The following is a 19,495-nucleotide window of genomic DNA, read 5'->3' as shown; positions in this document are numbered from 1 at the left end:
TTTATCTAAATAAAGTTAACGCCGGCGGTTGAGTCAGTAGCCGAAACAACGCCTTCACACTTCATATTACTTGAGATGTTTCAAGGGGTTTACTACGTCGCGGTCGCTGGAAACTGTGTATCAAATGAAGTGAAGAAGTTCTCTGCCGTGGCTTCCCTTCCACAGTTCCGCCATCACTTTTAACATCGCTCAGACATTCGCTATCTCAGCGTCCTGTTTGGTTTTTTCTCACACGATATGAGATTCAGTGAGACCAATAGTGAAAATATGAACGCTCTTTGTTCAGATAGTATGAAAAATGGTGAGCCATAGGGTGGACATTATATCATGACCAATTCAGCATTCCTCGCAGGCGCCAACTTTCTACCCTTGCACAGGAAATACACATGTATCTTTTTTTGAATTACATTGTTATTGAATTTGTGTGATCTCTAGAAAAATATATAGTTCCATTTAAAATCCCAACTTAACCATCATATCTTTTAAAATGATAATCCAAGAAAAAATCGTCTAGGTTAATAAATTTGCTCCCTTGAACGATGCAATTCCATATAAACATTTTTTTCTATCTCCAATATGTTAGGAAATATCCAGCTGCTTACTGTTTCCGCAGACACCCTGTATAGTGTATTACAATTATGCAATATTTTGAAACAAGTATACCTATCGCAGGAGTGTAATTGTTGCTATTTACAGTAATAATTATAATGTTATTGCTTGCGTTAATATATAAACTAAATAATAGACCATAAATACACGTGTGCAAGTAATATGTAGGAGCACATACGAGGTATAGAATAGACCTATCAAGCAATGTATTTTTGTGTCGCCGGTTTAGGGGGTCCTAGGACCCCCTTGCCATTTTAGTGTCGCATGCAACGTTACCGGTGAAGTCTCTAAACAGATTGTAACGCTACGCGTGGTAGGAACTAGAATTAATCACGAGTAAAACTAGTTTATGTTTTGAGAGTCAAAGCCCGCAATTTACAAATGTTTCTGTTAGAGTAACAATTTGAAAATCGTCTTATGAACATATTCCGTTCAACGGTAGAGAACGGAGGAAGAAAATAAAACGATATCACATTCGTCTTTTAACCTTGCTGTCCTTTTCCGGTTTATTTAACGCAAAACAAATTTATTTAACATACAAATTTATATAAACAACAACATTATTTGTGGAAGACATGCTTTCATGATGTAACGTGGAATACCTCGCAAAGGAATTGTAACTTGGTATATTTCAATAAGATGCTGAAGCAGAGAGGACTTTAAAAATTGTCAGAAACCCATCAGTTCGAGTAGCTCGCTGAAATATTCCAACTTGCACTTATCCTTCCACTGTACTCGTGTTCTGGGGTCCGGTAGGAACAATCGAATAACATTTCAAGTTCCATATTTTATTCTTACATTCTATCATAGTATTGCAAGTTAAAGAAAATCTTATCTGACTAGAATATTTAACAATCGCAGCCATCGGCTCGGTTCTCACCGATTACCAGATCTCACCACGAGGAGGTTGCTGCGTTTGGAGACCCGTAGAGAGATAGATGGAATCAAAGTTCCATCGATCTCCCTGTACGTGAAACCCTTAGCCTACGAAACCAAAGAGATGGATGGAAACAATGTTCCATCGATCCCTTCGGTTTAAATACAGAATCTGGGGAACTGCCAAGCGATCACACATTTAAAAGAAATTCAGGACAGAAGGGAAGACGAAGGGTACGTGAAACGAGTATTGGACGGCGCAGTTCCTACCACCCTGCTGTCCGAGTCGAAAGGGAAAAGCGCTCGGCGCCTTCCAGACGATTCCTGTTGCACCGATGCGACTCATCAGGAGCAAACATTTGACCTGACTCAAGCCGTCTAACGCGGAGATTGGGTAATCGGACTGGCTGACTTACGCAGGCAGTGTACCAAAAGGTACGCCCCCTACGCCCAAAACTTTTCCCTTTGGACAAGAACACCAGGGGATGAAACCGATCCACCCATACCGATTCCGTGCTCAGTCACTTGCTTCCGGAAACGGAAGCAGCGGTGACCTCCTCATCACGGATGAGGAGCCAGCAACCGAGTAACAAAGCTAATAAAATTTAGTGACTACTTGGCAATTTTACATGGCACCTTAAATACTTCATACTATAATAAATTAACCTAGTCTTCCTTAGATGTCTTGCGTCACTGTCACTTTTCACTATCACTATCACTATCACTATCACTATCACTATTGTTTTCCACTATTTTTTTTTTAAAGAGTAGGTATTACCTTATTAAGTCTCTTCCCCGCAAAGGGCTGAACCTGAAAAGCTGAAACAGTCAACTACGTTATGTTAGCAATGGTGTGGTCAGCCTGGAAGGAAACTAAGAAAAGACTTAATGAGTTGGTGGCGATCGAGATAATTTCGATTAATAGCAGAGCACGCACGAGCATGCAAAACCATCGTAGAGATACACGAAGAAGAGCATGGAATGTAGACATATCGACGATTAAGTTATATATACCATGGTTTATAAACCATCGAAGAAATGCATGTAGTAGAATAAACCTTGCAAAGCCATCGAAGTAATACATCAAATAAAATAAATCATGTAAACCCATCGAAGAAATGCATCGAATAAAATAAATCATTTGAACCCATCGGAGAATTGCATGAAATAGGACAGATCATGCAAACCCATCGAATAAATGCATGAAGTAGAATAAACCTTGCAAAACCATCGAAGAAGTGCATCAAATAAAATAAATCATGTAAACCTATCGAAGAAATGCATCGGATAAAATAAGTCATTTGAACCCATCGGAGAATTGCATGAAATAGGACAGATCATGCAAACCCATCGAAGAAATACACAAAATTGAACGACTCGTGCAAAAATCCTCGAAGTAATGCATGAAATCGGATAGATGATGAAAACAATCAAAGAAATCAGTTACAAACGGAGGGAAATCAGTATTGACGTTGGTAGATCAATGACATTGTAAATGACTCACGAACCCCAAAATTTCATCGGCACCAACCGAATAAGCTAACCCAGGCCAGGGAGCGAGGGGTCGGAGGAAGAACCACGGTTGAAACCTTGACCAGGTCCCCAGCAAGTCCAGTAGGTCCGAATGGTCCAGGTGGCTCGGGAGCTCCAGGGGGTGGAGGATGGTCCCCAACAAGTCCAGGAAGTCCAGTAGGTCCGACTGGTCCACGTGGCTCGGGAGGTCCAGGGTCCCCGGAGATCCTTCATGCTCGGAAGATCGACGACGACTGAATACATGGAGCTCCGTGAGCTCCTTATATAGGCTTCGAGGAACGATGTCCCCCGATCAAAACAAGGTCGACGGTTAATTACAATAGCGAAATCCAACGAATTCTTCGGCAAAAATGGATTTTCCGCTAAAATATCCACTCCAGTGGCTATTGCTTTGACAAATAATATTAACAACATTTACATTAACCGCCCAGTATAAATTATTATTAACTATGGTCGATAGAACTCGAGATATCAAGCAATTAGTAACATTTGGCCTTGGATTTGCAAATGATTTTCTACGCCGAATGAATTCTCTTTTTTTCTGCATATTTAATCCTTTGATACATTAATGTTAATGCTTATACATATCACATAGTATTATTTATAATGTATAAACAGTTTAGTTGAACTTGGTGTAAATGAATATTTACAGAAATATTTGGAAAAATATGAGTGTCATACTTGTTTCTCCCGTAGTTACTAACATCGACGAAGTATAGGATAGAGCGATAGATCTATCACCTTATGGGAATTCGCGTTCACATCACTAACACGTAGAGGCACGGTACTCTATGAAACACTTTTTGGCAGGCACAGGCACTGACTCTACAATCGCGTTGCACACGATTACAAAATCATTTTCTGTTTTTAAACATCCTTCAGTTTCTGACAAAGTCTTCTAAGTAACGGGTATATCTGAATGGAATCCTGTTAAATTAAAAGGCCTCCCACATGGTCCAGTAATCGATGAAATTGATGCGCGTATTGAGAAATCACGAGATAATATGCACTATGCCATGCACACACTTCATTGAACCGATGAATTTCTCAGGGCTAGACAAACTTTTATTTCACAATGCGGGTTTCAAAAGTAACTCGATTTGCAGTTGCATCCATGCACTACAAGACACTCATGCATCATACAACTTTCTGCGAGACTTTTAAAATTAGATTTTACTGTAAATTTCAGTGTTGGCGGTAAACTAATATTAGGGGCAAACGGAATCCAATTATTATTACTTCACTGGAATGATTAAACAGTGCATTAGAAACTTGTGGGAATATCAGTAACAGCGTGAATTTTTAATACTTTTTTCGGCGCACGATACGTGAAAGGGTTCGCAAGGGTACGCAAAGTGCTAATAAACAATGTCATCTTGCAATTTATAGCTTGCACGGGCTTTGAAGAAATACCATTTCTGAACGCCATAGTGTCTTGATCCACGAAATGGATTTTCGGAGAGAAATCCGCGTGAGTCGTTGACCAACCGAGCCAAAGCATACCGTAACAAAAGCCTACCCTCTTATGTCAAACTCTCTCTCTAAACAAGTCACACGTATACAAGTACGCACACACCTTTCAGCATTTCAACACATTTCAGAGTAGTTGCTCAGTTGGACGCTGTTCATGAACAGAGGTCGCTAAATTCAGTCCTCAAATTATGGGTCGGTAACACAGATTGGGTGGCGACACGAAGTCCCATAAGGTGATAGGTCTATTCTATACCTCGTCTGTGGTAGGAGTAAAGAGTACATTTGCGTTAAAAAAACACATTTTTTCACTCTTTTCGGCGATGCGCGGCGTGCATTCACGTGCGCGTGTGGCAGAGAAATTATGGCATACCGCGCATACGATCGCTTTTGACGCGCGCGTCGTCGTAAAAGTCGACCCTTTCAAGTGCTCCAAACTGTTCGAAAATCCGAGAAATTCGTAATTCTGACCCGTGCGCGGCGCGCAGTTGCACCAGTGGGAACGTCTTTCTGCAACAAATCGGCCTTGCGCGTCGAAAAAAACATGCGCGTCGTACCGTTGCACTAGTGAGACTCTGCCTTTAGAATTGAAGGTACGATAAAATGTTGGGGCGTTCGCTAATTGTATTCCTTTTGGTGTGATATGTTTGCAAAATTTTGGCACAATCGGATTATTGTGAACCCTGCCTCAAGAAACTTAAAGTTACGGTATACTATAAACTTTTTTTTGTTTCTTTTTATTTTTTTTTCTCCCACCTTAGAAAATAATCGTTCACCTGGAACTGAGGTTCCTGGATTGCATAAATATTTTACCGCCATACTCGAAAGACTGCAGAAATGAAAAACTTGTACCACCTTTGTCCTTCCACCACTTAACGATATCTTACCGATATTATCGATATATTGCTAAGTATCAATAAGTTATCGATAAGATATCGATATGATCGATCACCGATGATCCCAACTCCAGTTCCATCACACATTTGCTCACATACCTACAGGGTTGCATTTAAAAAAAAAACAGCTGTTTACAAGAGCGCAGTTTTGTTCGAAAGTTTCAGCCTCTTGAGGCAGGGTTTTGAGTTGTTTGATCGAGCCGAAATTTTGCACTCCAAAGGGAAATAAATCAGAGGATCTCTGATCTCGGTCCGAATTCTTAAATTTAAAAAGAAGTCATTATATGAGGGACACCCTAGTGTGCGTGCTAGGGGTCACTCCTCCGCGTCAACTGTTTGCTTTAAACCTCGCGGCCCGGAAGTTACATCCCTAATATTCAACTGTTAACATTTCGAGAACGAAGTGTCGGATCCCAAAACGGTAAGGGACTTTTCGATATCTTCTTGTATCAGCATATCGCATGTTCCGGATTGACCCTAAATTCTGGGACACCCTTATGTATTTATGTCAGGACAGTGCACTGCGTTTAAAATACTAAATATAAATCATTTGAGTAACAGACGCTTCTTTAACTTTATCGTCATAGCAATTTATTGCAACGAGCCAGGGCCATAGTAACGTGAGACGCCGACGAGGTGGGTATTTCCCAATGAATATGGTTTATCAGCTTGTTAGTTAACGGTGCGGACGAACCCGACGTGAAACCAGGGAGCCGCTAGGGGTTATTGTAAGCGAGGACGAACCTGATGTTAAGTCAGGTTCAGGATCAGGAGCCTCTAGGGGTGGAATCAGACGCGGACCCTGACTATAATAATCCGGGAGCCACAGGAGTGTGAAACTTCGTGAATGAACCCGATGCGTAATCGGGGAACCACTACGTTGGACAAATTTCCTTGGATAGGTGAAACGTACGAACGAACCTGACGTGAAATCAGGGAGTCGCGAGAAATGTTAGTTATGCCTCGAAACTTTAAATTAAAGTTTGATGCAACCGAAGCGGTAAAGTTCGATAGGTGGATACGTACAACTATCGCTATAAAGATTACGAGATAGAACAATGGGTTTCAATGATTTACTCGATTTTATCAATGAACTAAAGTCCATTTCATATATGTTGGCCGGTGAGCTTCGTGAGGAGTACTCTCCCACCACACTGCTTGCCTGCCTCGATTTTTAGGTTTGAAAAATAGAAATAGTTCAAATAAAATGTACGGAAATGTAAAATGAAAACAAGAAATTATGAATGTACAATTTTCTTTGTTAAAGAAGTTACAGAAGAATTTTTATTAACTCTTTTTATGTAGAATTTAGATCGTATATCTGAAAAATCGAAGAACCATATAAAGTTTCATTGAAATCCATTTTGCCGTTTAAACGTAATCGTGTTAACAAATATACGAGATATTTTAAAAAAAGCTCTTTTCTAAATAGTCAAAACGTGATCAGGAGGTCTTAAAAAGTGATTTCCGTAACAAAATTTTTTCCAAATTTTTTTCATTACAAGAGTATTGTACATATGTCAGAACGTGAAAAGTGTATCTCGAGGCACTGAAGAAGATCGCGCGCGGCGCGTGTCGCTTGCCCCTCATTTTGGATCACAGCGTTTCAAGAGCGAGAGAGAAAGACACACATTCGTTTTCTCTCTCGTCTTCCCGACGTTGTCCGAAGCGCCGAGCTCACGGACACGCAGCTCCGGCGTAGTGTACGTGCGCGGTGGGGGAAATTCTCGAGGAAACCCGTCCTCATTCTGGCATCACTGGTCACGAGTAGGGATGCCGATCTTTCCCATAGAATCGATTTTCCGATTCAATTCAGATCGTTGTGCAAAGAAACGATTTGAAAAAAATCGGAACCTAAAAAATCTATCCATTGAGATCGATTCATTATAATATCACGTCCCGGGTGAAGGTCTTTTTAGGGGAATGACATAGTTGGGGTAGATCGGGAGGAAGCCTTGGCACGAAAACCAGTTTCGCGACACAAGGCTAGTTGAGGGAGTTTAGGCACGAAAACCAGCTTCGCGGCACTAAGGAGGATAGGACTTTGGCACGAAAACCAGTTTGGCGGCACAAAGTGAGGCAGGAGTTAGGCACGAAAACAAGTTTCGCGGCACTAAGAACGATGAGCGTTAGGCACGAAAACCAGTTTCGCGGCACTAGGAACGATGGGAGTTAGGCACGAAAACCAGTTTCGCGGCACTAGGAACGATGGGAGTTTTGGCACGAAAACCAGCTTCGCGGCACAAGCAACCAGGGAAGGTAAAGCAGTAATCAAGCACCAGAGTGAAACCCGTTAGACACAAGCATGGGTATTTAAAGTTCTGATAATTGGATTTACCGTTGCATCAATATATAAGAAACCTCGCGTTATATTTCTTTGTAATAGAGGTAACGGTATGGTCGTACAAGGCCTATACGAAAGTAAGACTTGTAAACACTGTAAGAAATCCCGGAGTTCGCGAACCGAGATCAGCTGTTGCAGTAGCTTGTTATGATTCGGTAATTCCGTAACCGAAGGATCACTACAATAATTCGAAGCGTTATTTAGAATAAGAACGTTTATTCAGTTTAAAGCATATGTGGTAATATTATAATAATGCGTAGGACGTTAAGCATTAGCACAAAAAATTTATATAAATGGTAATCAATAGCAATATATAGATGAACATGAAATATGCGAGTATTAGCAATGGACAAGAATATGAAAAGCAATAAGGAAAAAATATGAAAGGTTAGAGCTGGTTACAATATAAATGGTGGTGATATGCGATAGTAAAATAAGTAATTGTAGTCGCTTACAGTGGTTGTCGATAGTGAATCTCTCGTCGAGCGGGGTTGCACTGATTTTAATGCACGTTTAGTAAATTGTTACGTTCTTAGGACTGTTTCTATGGAAGAGATTTCCGTAGAAGAGCTTTCTGTAGAAGAGCTTTCCGTAGAAGAGGGTTACGGCCTCTGGGGCGGGCCCTTGTATTTATACGGTGTTTAGGTATGAGGGGTGTGCGCGGTATGCACCGTGACTCTGCACGAAATATGCGTCGCAATAAGACTTCCGGGGTTTTTATAAAGGGCATTCGAAAAGGACTTCGCAATATTATTTCCGGGGTTTTTATGAAGGGCGCTCGAGAAGGGGGACTCAAACTAGTTAAATGTGGTTTGGGTGTTTTGGTTGGAACGAGGTAAGAGTGGCTTTGACTCGGTGGGTCGTAGGGAGGTCGTGAGACGTAGTCTCGATGTAAGAGGGTTTTTGGGACGAGGGACTTGTTTAGACTTTGAAGGTGAGGGAGGAGATCGTGCCTCGTAGGGCGTAGAGGGAAGGGGATTTCGTAGTAGATCTTCTTGAGATGGGGACCGCTAAGGTACATCGTCAAGGTGGTCGGTAGTTGGGAAAAAGGGGTAAGATTTGAATTCGAGGGATTTTGGCGTAGATTTGGAGTAATTTGTGGGGAAGACTCTAATTACGACTGCGCGAAAATTAGTGGGACGTCACAATAATAAAAAAATATAAATGGTAGTTTTGAACACCCTAAATTGCAAAATGAATGTAGTCAAAGGTTTTTTTATGTCACAGTGCGAAGATGACTATAGATTTTTATTTTCTTTTAGTTTAGTTTCTTGTAATCCTAACAGATGGCACTTCAAGACACAGTCTGTGGGGTACTTTCCTACGGAGGCACTGGTGCCGAGGCAGGTCCACAAAAAATGAAATATTCTATGAGTAATAACGAACAATAAAAGTTTAATATATCAACTCAGGTACAGAGAAAAACCTCGTGGCAGCCTTGCACGTGGAAAAAGCTGAATGCCACGAGGAGAGATCCAATGCTTAAAACTAAAGTTCCGAGCGACACTAACGCGGTGTCGCCGTTCTCGCCGCTGATTGGCTTGTCAGCCTACAATCCCCTAGCGTGGCGAACACGCGTTCTTTCAGCGCGTTTGCGTTAAATGGCGCGCTTGCGGCGCCACAAGTCTGTGGGTATTACTGATCAGTGATCCTGTAACGGTCGCTCCTCCGGGGATAAGGATTTATGGTGCGCCAGGGTTTGACGAGATCCTTATATATTGATGAAACTGCGTTTATTGACTTGTCCTATAGTTATTATGTACAATATTTACACGCCTGCTTTAACTGCTTCTCGACGCGTTCTCGTACCGTTGGTTTCGGCTGGGTGGTACGCTGCGCGTCTCGCTATCGGAACGGGCGGGGAAGAGACCGGGCGACGTCCAGGCGTCTCTTTATCGGAACGGTAGGTAAGAGACCGGGTAGCGTCCAGGCGTCTCTTACCGGAGCGGTAGGGAGAAAGAGACCGGGCAACTTCCAGGCGTCTCTTGTCGGGATCGGTAGTAGGAAAGAGACCGAGCAACTTACAGGCGTCTCTTGTCGGACTCGGTAGAGGAAAAGACAAGGCGAGCGATCGTGTGATCGGCTGGTTTTTGGAGGGTTTACCACGACTCGCACCGGGCAGCATCCAGGCAGGTCTGGTGGTGGGGGATCCGTATCCCCACTGGAACTCTCTTGGCTTCGTGACGCCAGGGCTTATGTCCCGATTCTCGGAAATTATTAGTAGCGAGAAATCGACGCGATCTAGCGGCGCAGTGGGGAGTGAGCGTCATCGCTTGACGCGTCGCGAGACCGGCGGGCTTCGGCTCGGTTCGGTACGGCTCACTCCCGGTCGCACCGTTGCGCGCTCGATTTCTCACCTTGGGACGCTACATCACAATCCCACTAACGAAGAGTGAAGGAGCGGATGAACACGATGTTGGTAATATTCTTAATGTATTTCAGGTACAACAATTTTAGGTCTATAATATAAAAATAGAAGCACAGATGTCATAAAGACGTCAATTGTACGTCCGTTTTAGGTCTGAACGGCTTTAGGACGTCTTTTAGGCGTCTTTAAACGTCTGTGTACTATCCTGGACGTTTTGGGTCGTTAAGGCGAAGGTGACCAATAGTGGTGGCGAATTATCGATATACTATAAATTCCTATTCGTCGTTACATTTCCTCTCGGATATCGATTTCTTACTTATCAAGCATTTAACACCTTTGCGCTGGCTTTACACATTTAGGAAAAGGGATAAAAGAGGAGTTCAAATGTTCAGACATCTGCTTCCAAGGAAGTTTTGATTAATTAATAATCTTTAAGTATATTTATTAAAAGAATCTCTAACTCTATTCAAACTCCTCGGACTTGTGCTAACATCACTTTTGCTTCCCTTTCCTATTACATTTCTGTGGTCTGATTCAAATTTCGCACTTCCGCAGTTTGCGCTACACGCCGCTAGAGATCCGCGATCTCTATGGTTGCGATACGATCTTCGAATCGATCCCTGTCTTGAAAATCGATTTAAAAAATTGAAAATTGCGACAAAAAAGATCGATCTTTGAAAGTTCGATTTTAAATCGGCATCCCTAGTCCCAAGATGGATTTTCTATCTACATTATAGGAGGCTCAGCTCGCGTCGCTAAACCGTATTAAGTTGCATTCATCTGCATCTGATAAGTTCACGTGATACTCAATTGTGGTATACAAATATTCGAGTATCTGTAGAAGCATGTTTCAGTGGTGGAGGGTTGGATCAGACGAAAACTGCGAGAGTGCGATCACTCCAAACAATACGTCTGGCCTACTTTGATTTGCAACGAACAATAATTTTCCGATTAATACGCGATATTTTCTTTCGTCTACCCTTTCTCCGTCGTGGGTTTTTAGGATGTCCGTGCCCGCTTGCACTGGAACATGTCTCTTTATATTTGTCGCACAGAATTCATGAGCTGTGTTGTAAATATAATCTCTTTGGTTAAGATGTACTTTCTCATCTTTAACCACAAAGTCTACACCGAGGAATCTGGGAATTTGTCCCAGATCCTTCATTACCAGTTCCTTTTGTAATATTGACACTACTCTTTTCATTATATAGTTATTTTCCGCAAAAATCGTAAAATCATCAACGTATACTGCTATTATCGCGTCGTTCCCGAATTTGTATACACAGTTAGTACGGTTTAATTGTTCAAATCCTAGCCTTTCAAGAATGCCGCTAAGTTCTTTATACCAATTGTGCCCCGATTGGTGTGAGCCGTATAAGGATTTCTTTAATTTCCAAACCTTATTTGCATCTTCTTCCACTCAACCTTCCGGTTGTTCGAGATACACACATTCTTTTAATATCTCATATAAATACGCGTTTTTTACGTCGAGATGTCTATGGACCCATTTTTGTTTATCTACTGGAACAGCAAATAGTAATTTTACTATTGTGAAATCAACCACTGGGCTATATGTCGTATCATAATCGACCCTATATTGTAGTCTGAACCCTTGCGCTACTAAGCGCGCTTTAAAAATTTTTACTTCACTTCAGCTGTCTCTTTTTATATTGAAAACCCATTTACTCCCTATTACCTTTCCGTTAGGCCTATCCACTAATTCATAGACGTCCTGACCCTTGATTGCTTGTAATTCATTTTCCATGGCTTTACACCATTGTTCTCGGTACTTTGATTTCAGTGTTTCCTTGTATGACTTTGGAACCGCCATCTCGAAATAGTTTGCTTCTAATGTTCTGTCTTTTTCATACTGAGATATACGCGGTTCTTCACCAATCTCACGTGGGTGTGGGTGTTCACTCCCACTATTTTTATTGTATTCGGTAAAACAGAAATTCCCTTTTTTATAACTGATTCCATTTTGGCGGCAATATTCCTTTATGTCTTCGTAACATCTTAGCTTCTTAACGCTGTCTGTTGTGTAGGTGATATCCGCACTAGCTGGCATCGTCCCTTTTTCTCTTTGAAGGATCTGGGACACTTGGTTCGCCATTCTTCAAGTCTCTCGGTTCGTCAGCGCTGCTCCTGTTCCGGCTCTGACAATCTATCATTAAAACCATTAGTAATCATATCAAAATCATTATGGATTGTGTAATTAAAGTCTTTTTTGTCAATCGCGTTTCTCTCATGATCACAATTTTTATCTTGTGTTTTATCAAACCATTCCATACCGTCCTCTTTTGTAAAATCTTTGAGTGCTTGCTTTCTATTACCGACCTGGTATTAGGGAACCAAATCCTGTAACCTCTCGTTCTGAAGGCGTACCCGACTAGTTTCCCACGCTTTATAAGGGATTTCGCCTCCGACACCCTTATATGGGAATCGATTTTTGACATGTACATAAGTGTGTAATAGTTCAGCCCATAAAGTTCTCGGTAATTTACATTCTATTAGGAGCGTGCAGACGCTTTCGATTGCGCTGCGGTTAAAACGCTCGGCTACCCCGTTCATCTCTGGAGAATAGGTATTGCTGCGTTGTATTCGAATTGCCCTGGTCGTCAAAAATTTTTCGAAGTCCTTGGAACAGAATTCGAGACCGTTGTCACTTCGGATTGCCTTCAACTTCTTTCCCTTCTGCCGTTCGAAGTCTGCTAAATATTCTCTGAAGCAATTAAAAACGTCGCTTTTCCTACTCATGGTGTACACCATTGTGTACCGAGAATAGTCATCGATGACCGAGAGAAAATATCTTGCCCCTCCTAGGAGAGTCACTAGCGTCGTCGCTGACGGGCCCCAGACGTCGAGGTGCACAAGGTCTAGGACTTCCCGCGATACTGGCCCATTTATTTTCTTGTGCGATGCCTTCGTAATCTTCCCCATCCGGCACGGGGTACAGCATTTTTCTGTCCTCTTCATGTTCTCCAGTCCATAGATTCCGTCTCTGCGTTGCAGGTCTATCAGGCTTCCTATGTTCTGATGTCCGAATCTTGAATGCCAATTCATCACATCTTCTTTGTGCCAGTCAGAATCTGCTCGTTCTATTGTATTTGACTCCATATAACTTCTTTGCCCTGACTTCCTTGCTTCTGTTTCAAAGGAATACATCCTGTTTTTCAAGGGGACGTTCAGGAAATTTTTCCCACTGGGCAAACTAATGTTCACCCCTTTTCGATAGAAGTTCAGTTTGAATTTTGCTGTATCCATCAACCCAACTGATATTAAGTTCCGTCTCATGTTGGGGGCGTAGTATACCTTCTTCAGTATCAGGTGTCTAGTGCCGTCTTGAGTCCATATAGTCAGGTCGACTTGACCATATCCCAGCACTTCACTCGTGCCCTCTGCGACCAATGTTCCAGCTTTGGGCTGTTCAACAAAGTTCGTGAAAAAATTTATATCATCAAAATTTAAAAGACTCGATTCAAAATCTTGCACGAGAAAAAACATACAAACTTTGGCACGTGTCTATACACAGATCAGAAGTAGCCGCCACGATATTTTCCCCTTTTTTAGAAACTCATATTATTAGTTTACGAGAAATATATAAAAAAAACATGATCCCATAACTTTTGAATTCTGCCATGTTTCCTTATTTTGTGGTGATTCTGTCCCACTGTCGCGTTGCATCGCAGCGCGGCCGCGGGTATGACTCCCTTTGGAGCAGTCAAGCGATTTGCCGCCGTGGGTAGCCGCGCGGCTAGTAGATTCCGCCATCTTTGCGGAAAACAGACACTCATCGCATTGTGTTGCGTCTCAAGTAGCCTAGGTTGCTGCTGTAGCAGACGCGCGGCCGTAGCCGCTCGAAAACGCGGCTAGGAAAACGGTTGCATGCTTCTCCATAAGAGCGGTGCTTAGGATTTGGCCCACGGCCGCGGCCGTTGGCCGCCGCCGCCGGGCGCGGCTAGGAAACTCAACCTTAACCAAATATAAAACCGGATTACCAATGTGTAATAATAGTTACATTTTAAGAATTGAGTAACTACTTAGTTAAACACTTTTAAAATTTATGTTAAAACATTATTCTTCGAATGTCTTGTGTTTATATATTCTTATATGAAATTTCACAAGTTACTTTATCATTTTTATTATATTGTATATTTCTATATATCACGATTGTTATTACAAATTTACAGAACATCATCCAGACGATTACTACGCGCGGAATGCGTACGGATTATTATTAGAGAGACAGAAACTTTACAAATCAGCTGCCGAACAATTTACTGCAGCTGTGTGTTTAAGTCTTAACGAGGAAAAAGATTTGGCGTGTATTAATTTAGCACGTGTTTTAATACAACTTAAGAAGTACAGTGAAGCTGTAAAGTTATGTCGAGCCGTTAAAGGAAACAATTACAATTCACAGTGCTACTTAGCATTGTCTTTATTTAAAGGTAATTATTTTTACATCCATATGTATACATGATATTGCTACATATTGGTATAAACTGTATGTATTTCTGGGGAGAGAAACTTGAAAGAATGTGTTGCATGGTTTGGCAAGGTCTATTTCGTGATCATATAGGACATATGTACATTAGGGTGGATCTTAGTTACTGTTGTCGGAAAATAATTTTGTGATTTGTGGCGGGGGATCCCCTCCCCCCTAGGATTGTGTCATTGGGAGCAAAAATAATGTGTGCGAAATTTGAAATCGATCAGAGAACGGGGAACCGTGCCTCATCACATTAGAAATATTTTTATTTTTGTAACTCGTTTTTCTCCATTGTAGTATATTGCTAATATACATTTTTATATATCGTTGAATTTGGCATTTTACGATCTGTAATAATATAGAATCAAAGTATAAGATCCCTTAAATAAAAAAAAACATCATGACCTTGAAATCTCAAAAGTTGACCTTCAGAAAAAAAATTTTTGTTGGCATTATATTTACCTCGTCAAACAGTACAAATTTTGCCTACGAAATTTTTTCACATATTCGCAAATGACGAAGATATTTTGATTTTTCTCTGTAAACAATTCCCAATATATAATACGTATACTATAATATACATATAGTGTAATACATAATACAAGAAAGTAATTTCAGAATTGAAAAGGAATATTTAGAGGAATAAGAAATGAATGTATTTTTTTCGGATACATATTTTATATTTTTTTTTTAATATTGACTGTTTTGTTACATCCGGAAACTGTTTCCTATGTTTGGAAACGATTTACAATATAAAGTGTGTCCGCGGGAACACTGAACAGCTAGATATCTCTTAACGTATTGGAGATAAAAAAAAAATAATTACATGGAATTGCATGGTTCGAGGGGGCAAATTTATTAGCGAAAACGATATTTTTCGATTATTATTTTAAAAGATACGATGGTTAACTTCGGTTTTTTAAATGGAACTATTTTTTTTTAGAGATCACTTGATAGTGCGTTCCAAGACAAATTCAATAACGTATAATGTATGTACCTTATTTCCACTGTTTTTCGAGGTAATGCGCTTGCAAATTTACTGATTTTCACTGTAAGAAAACCCGCTGGAGTAGCAATCGCCGGGGGCGGTCTTGTTCGTGCCACGGGTGGCACGCGTTGGGCATTGCCTGTTGAAACAGATATCTACCTGCCAAAGGTCTACGCCAAGAGCGGCAGGCCCAAAGGCTGGACAATTCTTTTCCTTTGTAAAACGTCTATTGAAAAATTGATTGTTTCTTGAATGACTGTATCTTCAATTGTTTGACGGACATATAGGGTTTCAATTCCGGGTACAAAATTCAATTTGTTGATTGTTGTCCAAGCATTTTGAAAATTGTTAAATAGTGGAACATTTGGACCGGAAAACAGGCACATTTTTTCTCTAAAGACGCATTGTGAAATAATTTCGTACATATGGTGTTTGCACGGCACATATAAAATTTACCTTTTGAATTTTTGTTCAAGAGGAACGAAATGTCACAATAAAGTGCTTGCACTTCGTCGGATAATCCCCATTCTTCTAATGAATCATACACCGCAGTAGCTTGGTCGTCTCCACTGCTAGACGAAATCATTGGTTTTGTAGCGGCTTATTCACTACTTCGCCTCCATATTGGAGATGCGACTTTTCGGTTGCTTGGGTTTTCCCCCGTGGGCCTGGGTGAGTCAGGCTATGGCCACGTATGCATCTGGCAGCCAGGCTCGCCCAGGTCATGGTTTTTCCAGCTCGGGGACGCGCTTTTCGCGCCAAAATTTGCCGCGCGTTTTCGGCGTCGCTTGAGGGACGCATCCCTCTGAGAGGGCTGTATAAATAGCCTCCAGAGGTGACGCTCGCCCTCACTCCGTTGGAACTGCCTGTAGTGGCAACGACTCGCGCCGTTTAGAGTAATAAATTATTAGTTCACTGTTTCGCTGAGTATCACCTTTTCTCGCGTATTAAAAGGAGTGTGGTGAAATAGACCTTAGTTTTCATTATTCCATTCACCCCTCAGTCGACAACGTCGACCGTGTCAAGGTGTCTGCGACTCAAATGCGGCGGGTCCCAACTGTTACGACAATATGGTCGTCAAGAAGATTACTAAGAAGAGCTCGGATAAAGTCCCACCTGTTAAGGTTACGTTGCCCTCGGACATACTTGCTCGCACCATAATTTGCCTGAAGAATAACTACAAGGGCGCTACTAAGATTTCGATGGAATATACGGAGTGGCATAGGAATCACTTTAAGGCCCTGCAGGAACGTCTTCGCGCCTCTGATGACCGTTTCTTGACCATTAGGTTTAAATATGACACTCCGATGATTGTGCGGCGGGAATGAGGATCGGTCCCCAAAAACCTTGTGTAGCCCCTCTAGATTATTATCAGAATGTAGTAAGAGGAGAATTCGACACCTTTTTGGCTAGCCTATTTATCCTAATTTATTACTACTATTTATATTCATTTATCACTAACTATACAGTGCGTCAGGCACAAGCGAGTTCGGGAGGAAACAAAGAAATTGCAAGCGCAGATAGAAAAGAACGTGCTGCCCTAGAATCACGTTTTGTTGAACTGTAAAAACCAAAACCAGAGATCGGCGCTTCGTGCTGCTCGACCGAGCGTCGGCCCAGCGCCGCTCGCGCCTCTGGTGGCCAGAGCCGTTGCTAATGCGACGAGCCGCCACAATTTCTATCCGCCCGAGACGTCCTAAAAGTCACCAGTCACGGGTAAGAACGAGTGACAGTGTGGGCAAGGGTGAGTCAGATACGCGGGGTGACATCATGAGTCATGATTCATGACTGCTTCGGGTGTTTCAGCCGTCTCGGGCGCCTCAAGCGTCTCGGGCGGATAGTAATCAGCGCTGACCCGACTTACGACGGCTGGGTAACGGGCGGGTTGACCCGCGATATACCCGCCCGTTGCAGAGCTCTGTCCCAGATGCGTATGTCACAAAAAGGCGACGAGATTCCCGATATCGGGAGTGAACTGTGATTTTGGTCTGAGTTAAATTCGTCTTTAAAGTCGTAATCGTGTACCAACAGATATAATATAGCATTCCAATTTTAAAAAAAAACTTGATCTTCGTATATCATTAACCCCTCCCACCAGAATAAAACTATTGCTACTATACACCGGCCCCCACAAAACTATGAAACTTTTGTAGGAAACATTTTTAAGAAATTTTCAATATAGCAGAAATATTCCAGATATAGTATCCGCAAAGATATAGGGAGGTCGTAAATTAAACACTCGAACAGCGCGGTTCTTTGAGGCCCCGGCACCCAGAGCCGTACCTAAGAATATCAGTAGGAATTGAGTCTCAGGCCACATGCCCAGAACTCTGAGGCCGGCCCTGAGTGAGGCCGCAGCCTCTTATCTGCCCATAAATCTGTCAATTCGCTCGTTTCGACTCTCGAAACATGTAAACAGTTACGCGCTACCACTTTTACGGCCTCCTTATATCTTTGCGGGTACTATAATAAAGTTTGATGAAACACTCTGTATACATTCCTGTGATCTTTTTTCTGCAAATGCTTATATGTATGTACATTCAAGTTATATTATGAAGTTGTAAAATACTTCTTCTTTTACTTGAATCATTTAATTCTTTGATACAAGCGTATCGATTCAAGCCATCTTCTTCCGAGTAATAGTGTTAAGTATTTTTCTTTACATGACCATTATTACGGGTGTGGAGTATGTACATTAGGGTACCTTATTTTTCGACTTTCAATTTTTTCTGGACACCCCGCAGAATTGTGCCATTGGGGGAAAAATAATGTGTGCAAAATTTGAAATCGATCGGAGGACGGGAATCCGTGCCTCATCGCATTTGAATTTTTTTTTTATTTTTGTAATTCGTTTTTCTCCATTGATCGGCACTTGGGGGTGTCATTAAACCTTCCGCGGACTGTGACAGGGCCTAAACAAGGGAGGCTCGGGGCGACTGCGTTGCTAACGGGCATTCTTGAATGTATCGTTCTCGACGACGCATCGCTGCTTCTTCGTGAAATACAATGTTACAAAACGATATATTCGCTTTTCATTCACTTATACTTTTCAAATCTCTCACAATAGTACCTATATCCTGAGCATTTAGTGAACTAAATTCGAAAATTCGAATAAAAAAATGCAAACCCGATGAGTAGTAAGACAAGGGGGATTCTAATTCAAATTTGAGTTTCAAGGTCATGATCATGACCTTGAAACTCAAATTTGAAAATTTGTTTTTTTGTCGGCGGGCTGGCGGCGGATGACGTCATAGAGATGGCGGAGTGGTGGGGGGTATCATCGAGGAGGAGGAGGAGGAGGAACCGCGGGGTGACGGTGCGGGGGTATCATCGAGGAGCAGGAGGAGGAGGAGGAACCGCGGGGTGACGGTGCGCTACTCTGGAGCGTGGTACAGACTGTCGGTAAGGAAGGTGCTACTCTGGAGCGTGGTACAACAGACTGTCGGTAAGGAAGGAAATATTAATTTTATGATATTAATATAAATGAAGAAACTTCTCGGGGCGACGGGGCTCGAACCCAAGACCTCCGCGGTACGAGTCAGCCGCCTAACCAACTCCCCCAAACGCCGTCTCTGACATTAGTCTTTTCCGAATGGTACATATAGCGAAACCAACGGAGCGTCACATATGTGACACGCACACACACAACGTCGACGTATAATAATTTATTTTTATGAGAAATTTTATCAGAAATTGTTTCGAACGATGTCGGGAAAGATCGGCGTTTCTCGACACCGCGTCTTTAGAATACCATTGTAAAATAAAAAATTATTGTATTTATTAACTCGTTCTTATAAATAGCGGAATTATTGCATAAAAATAAAATAAAATTCTTTGCATATGTATAGAAATTATTATATTTATTAACTCGATCTAATAAAATAGTGGAATTATGTAAAATAAAATTGCTCACACATATAAG

The 19,495-nt window shown here is 41.7% G+C and overlaps 1 protein-coding gene across 3 annotated transcripts in view; it reads left to right on the top strand.

Moving 5' to 3' along the window:
* LOC143368023 (superkiller complex protein 3) overlaps nt 1–19,495 on the top strand; it is a 234,958-nt gene that overhangs the window by 150,117 nt on the left and 65,346 nt on the right. For 2 of the 3 annotated variants that reach the window (XM_076810349.1, XM_076810346.1), the window contains one exon: nt 14,287–14,544. The exons of the other annotated variant lie outside the window; for it this stretch is intronic. In XM_076810349.1, coding sequence (XP_076666464.1) covers nt 14,287–14,544 — 258 coding nt within the window. The remainder of the gene's footprint in view (nt 1–14,286; nt 14,545–19,495) is intronic. 3 annotated transcript variants of the gene reach the window in all.

Source organism: Andrena cerasifolii, chromosome 4 (genome assembly GCF_050908995.1).
Source record: "Andrena cerasifolii isolate SP2316 chromosome 4, iyAndCera1_principal, whole genome shotgun sequence".
Lineage (NCBI taxonomy): Eukaryota > Metazoa > Arthropoda > Insecta > Hymenoptera > Andrenidae > Andrena > Andrena cerasifolii.
Note: the sequence above shows the minus strand (reverse complement) of the source record. Positions and strands in the feature narration are given on the sequence as shown.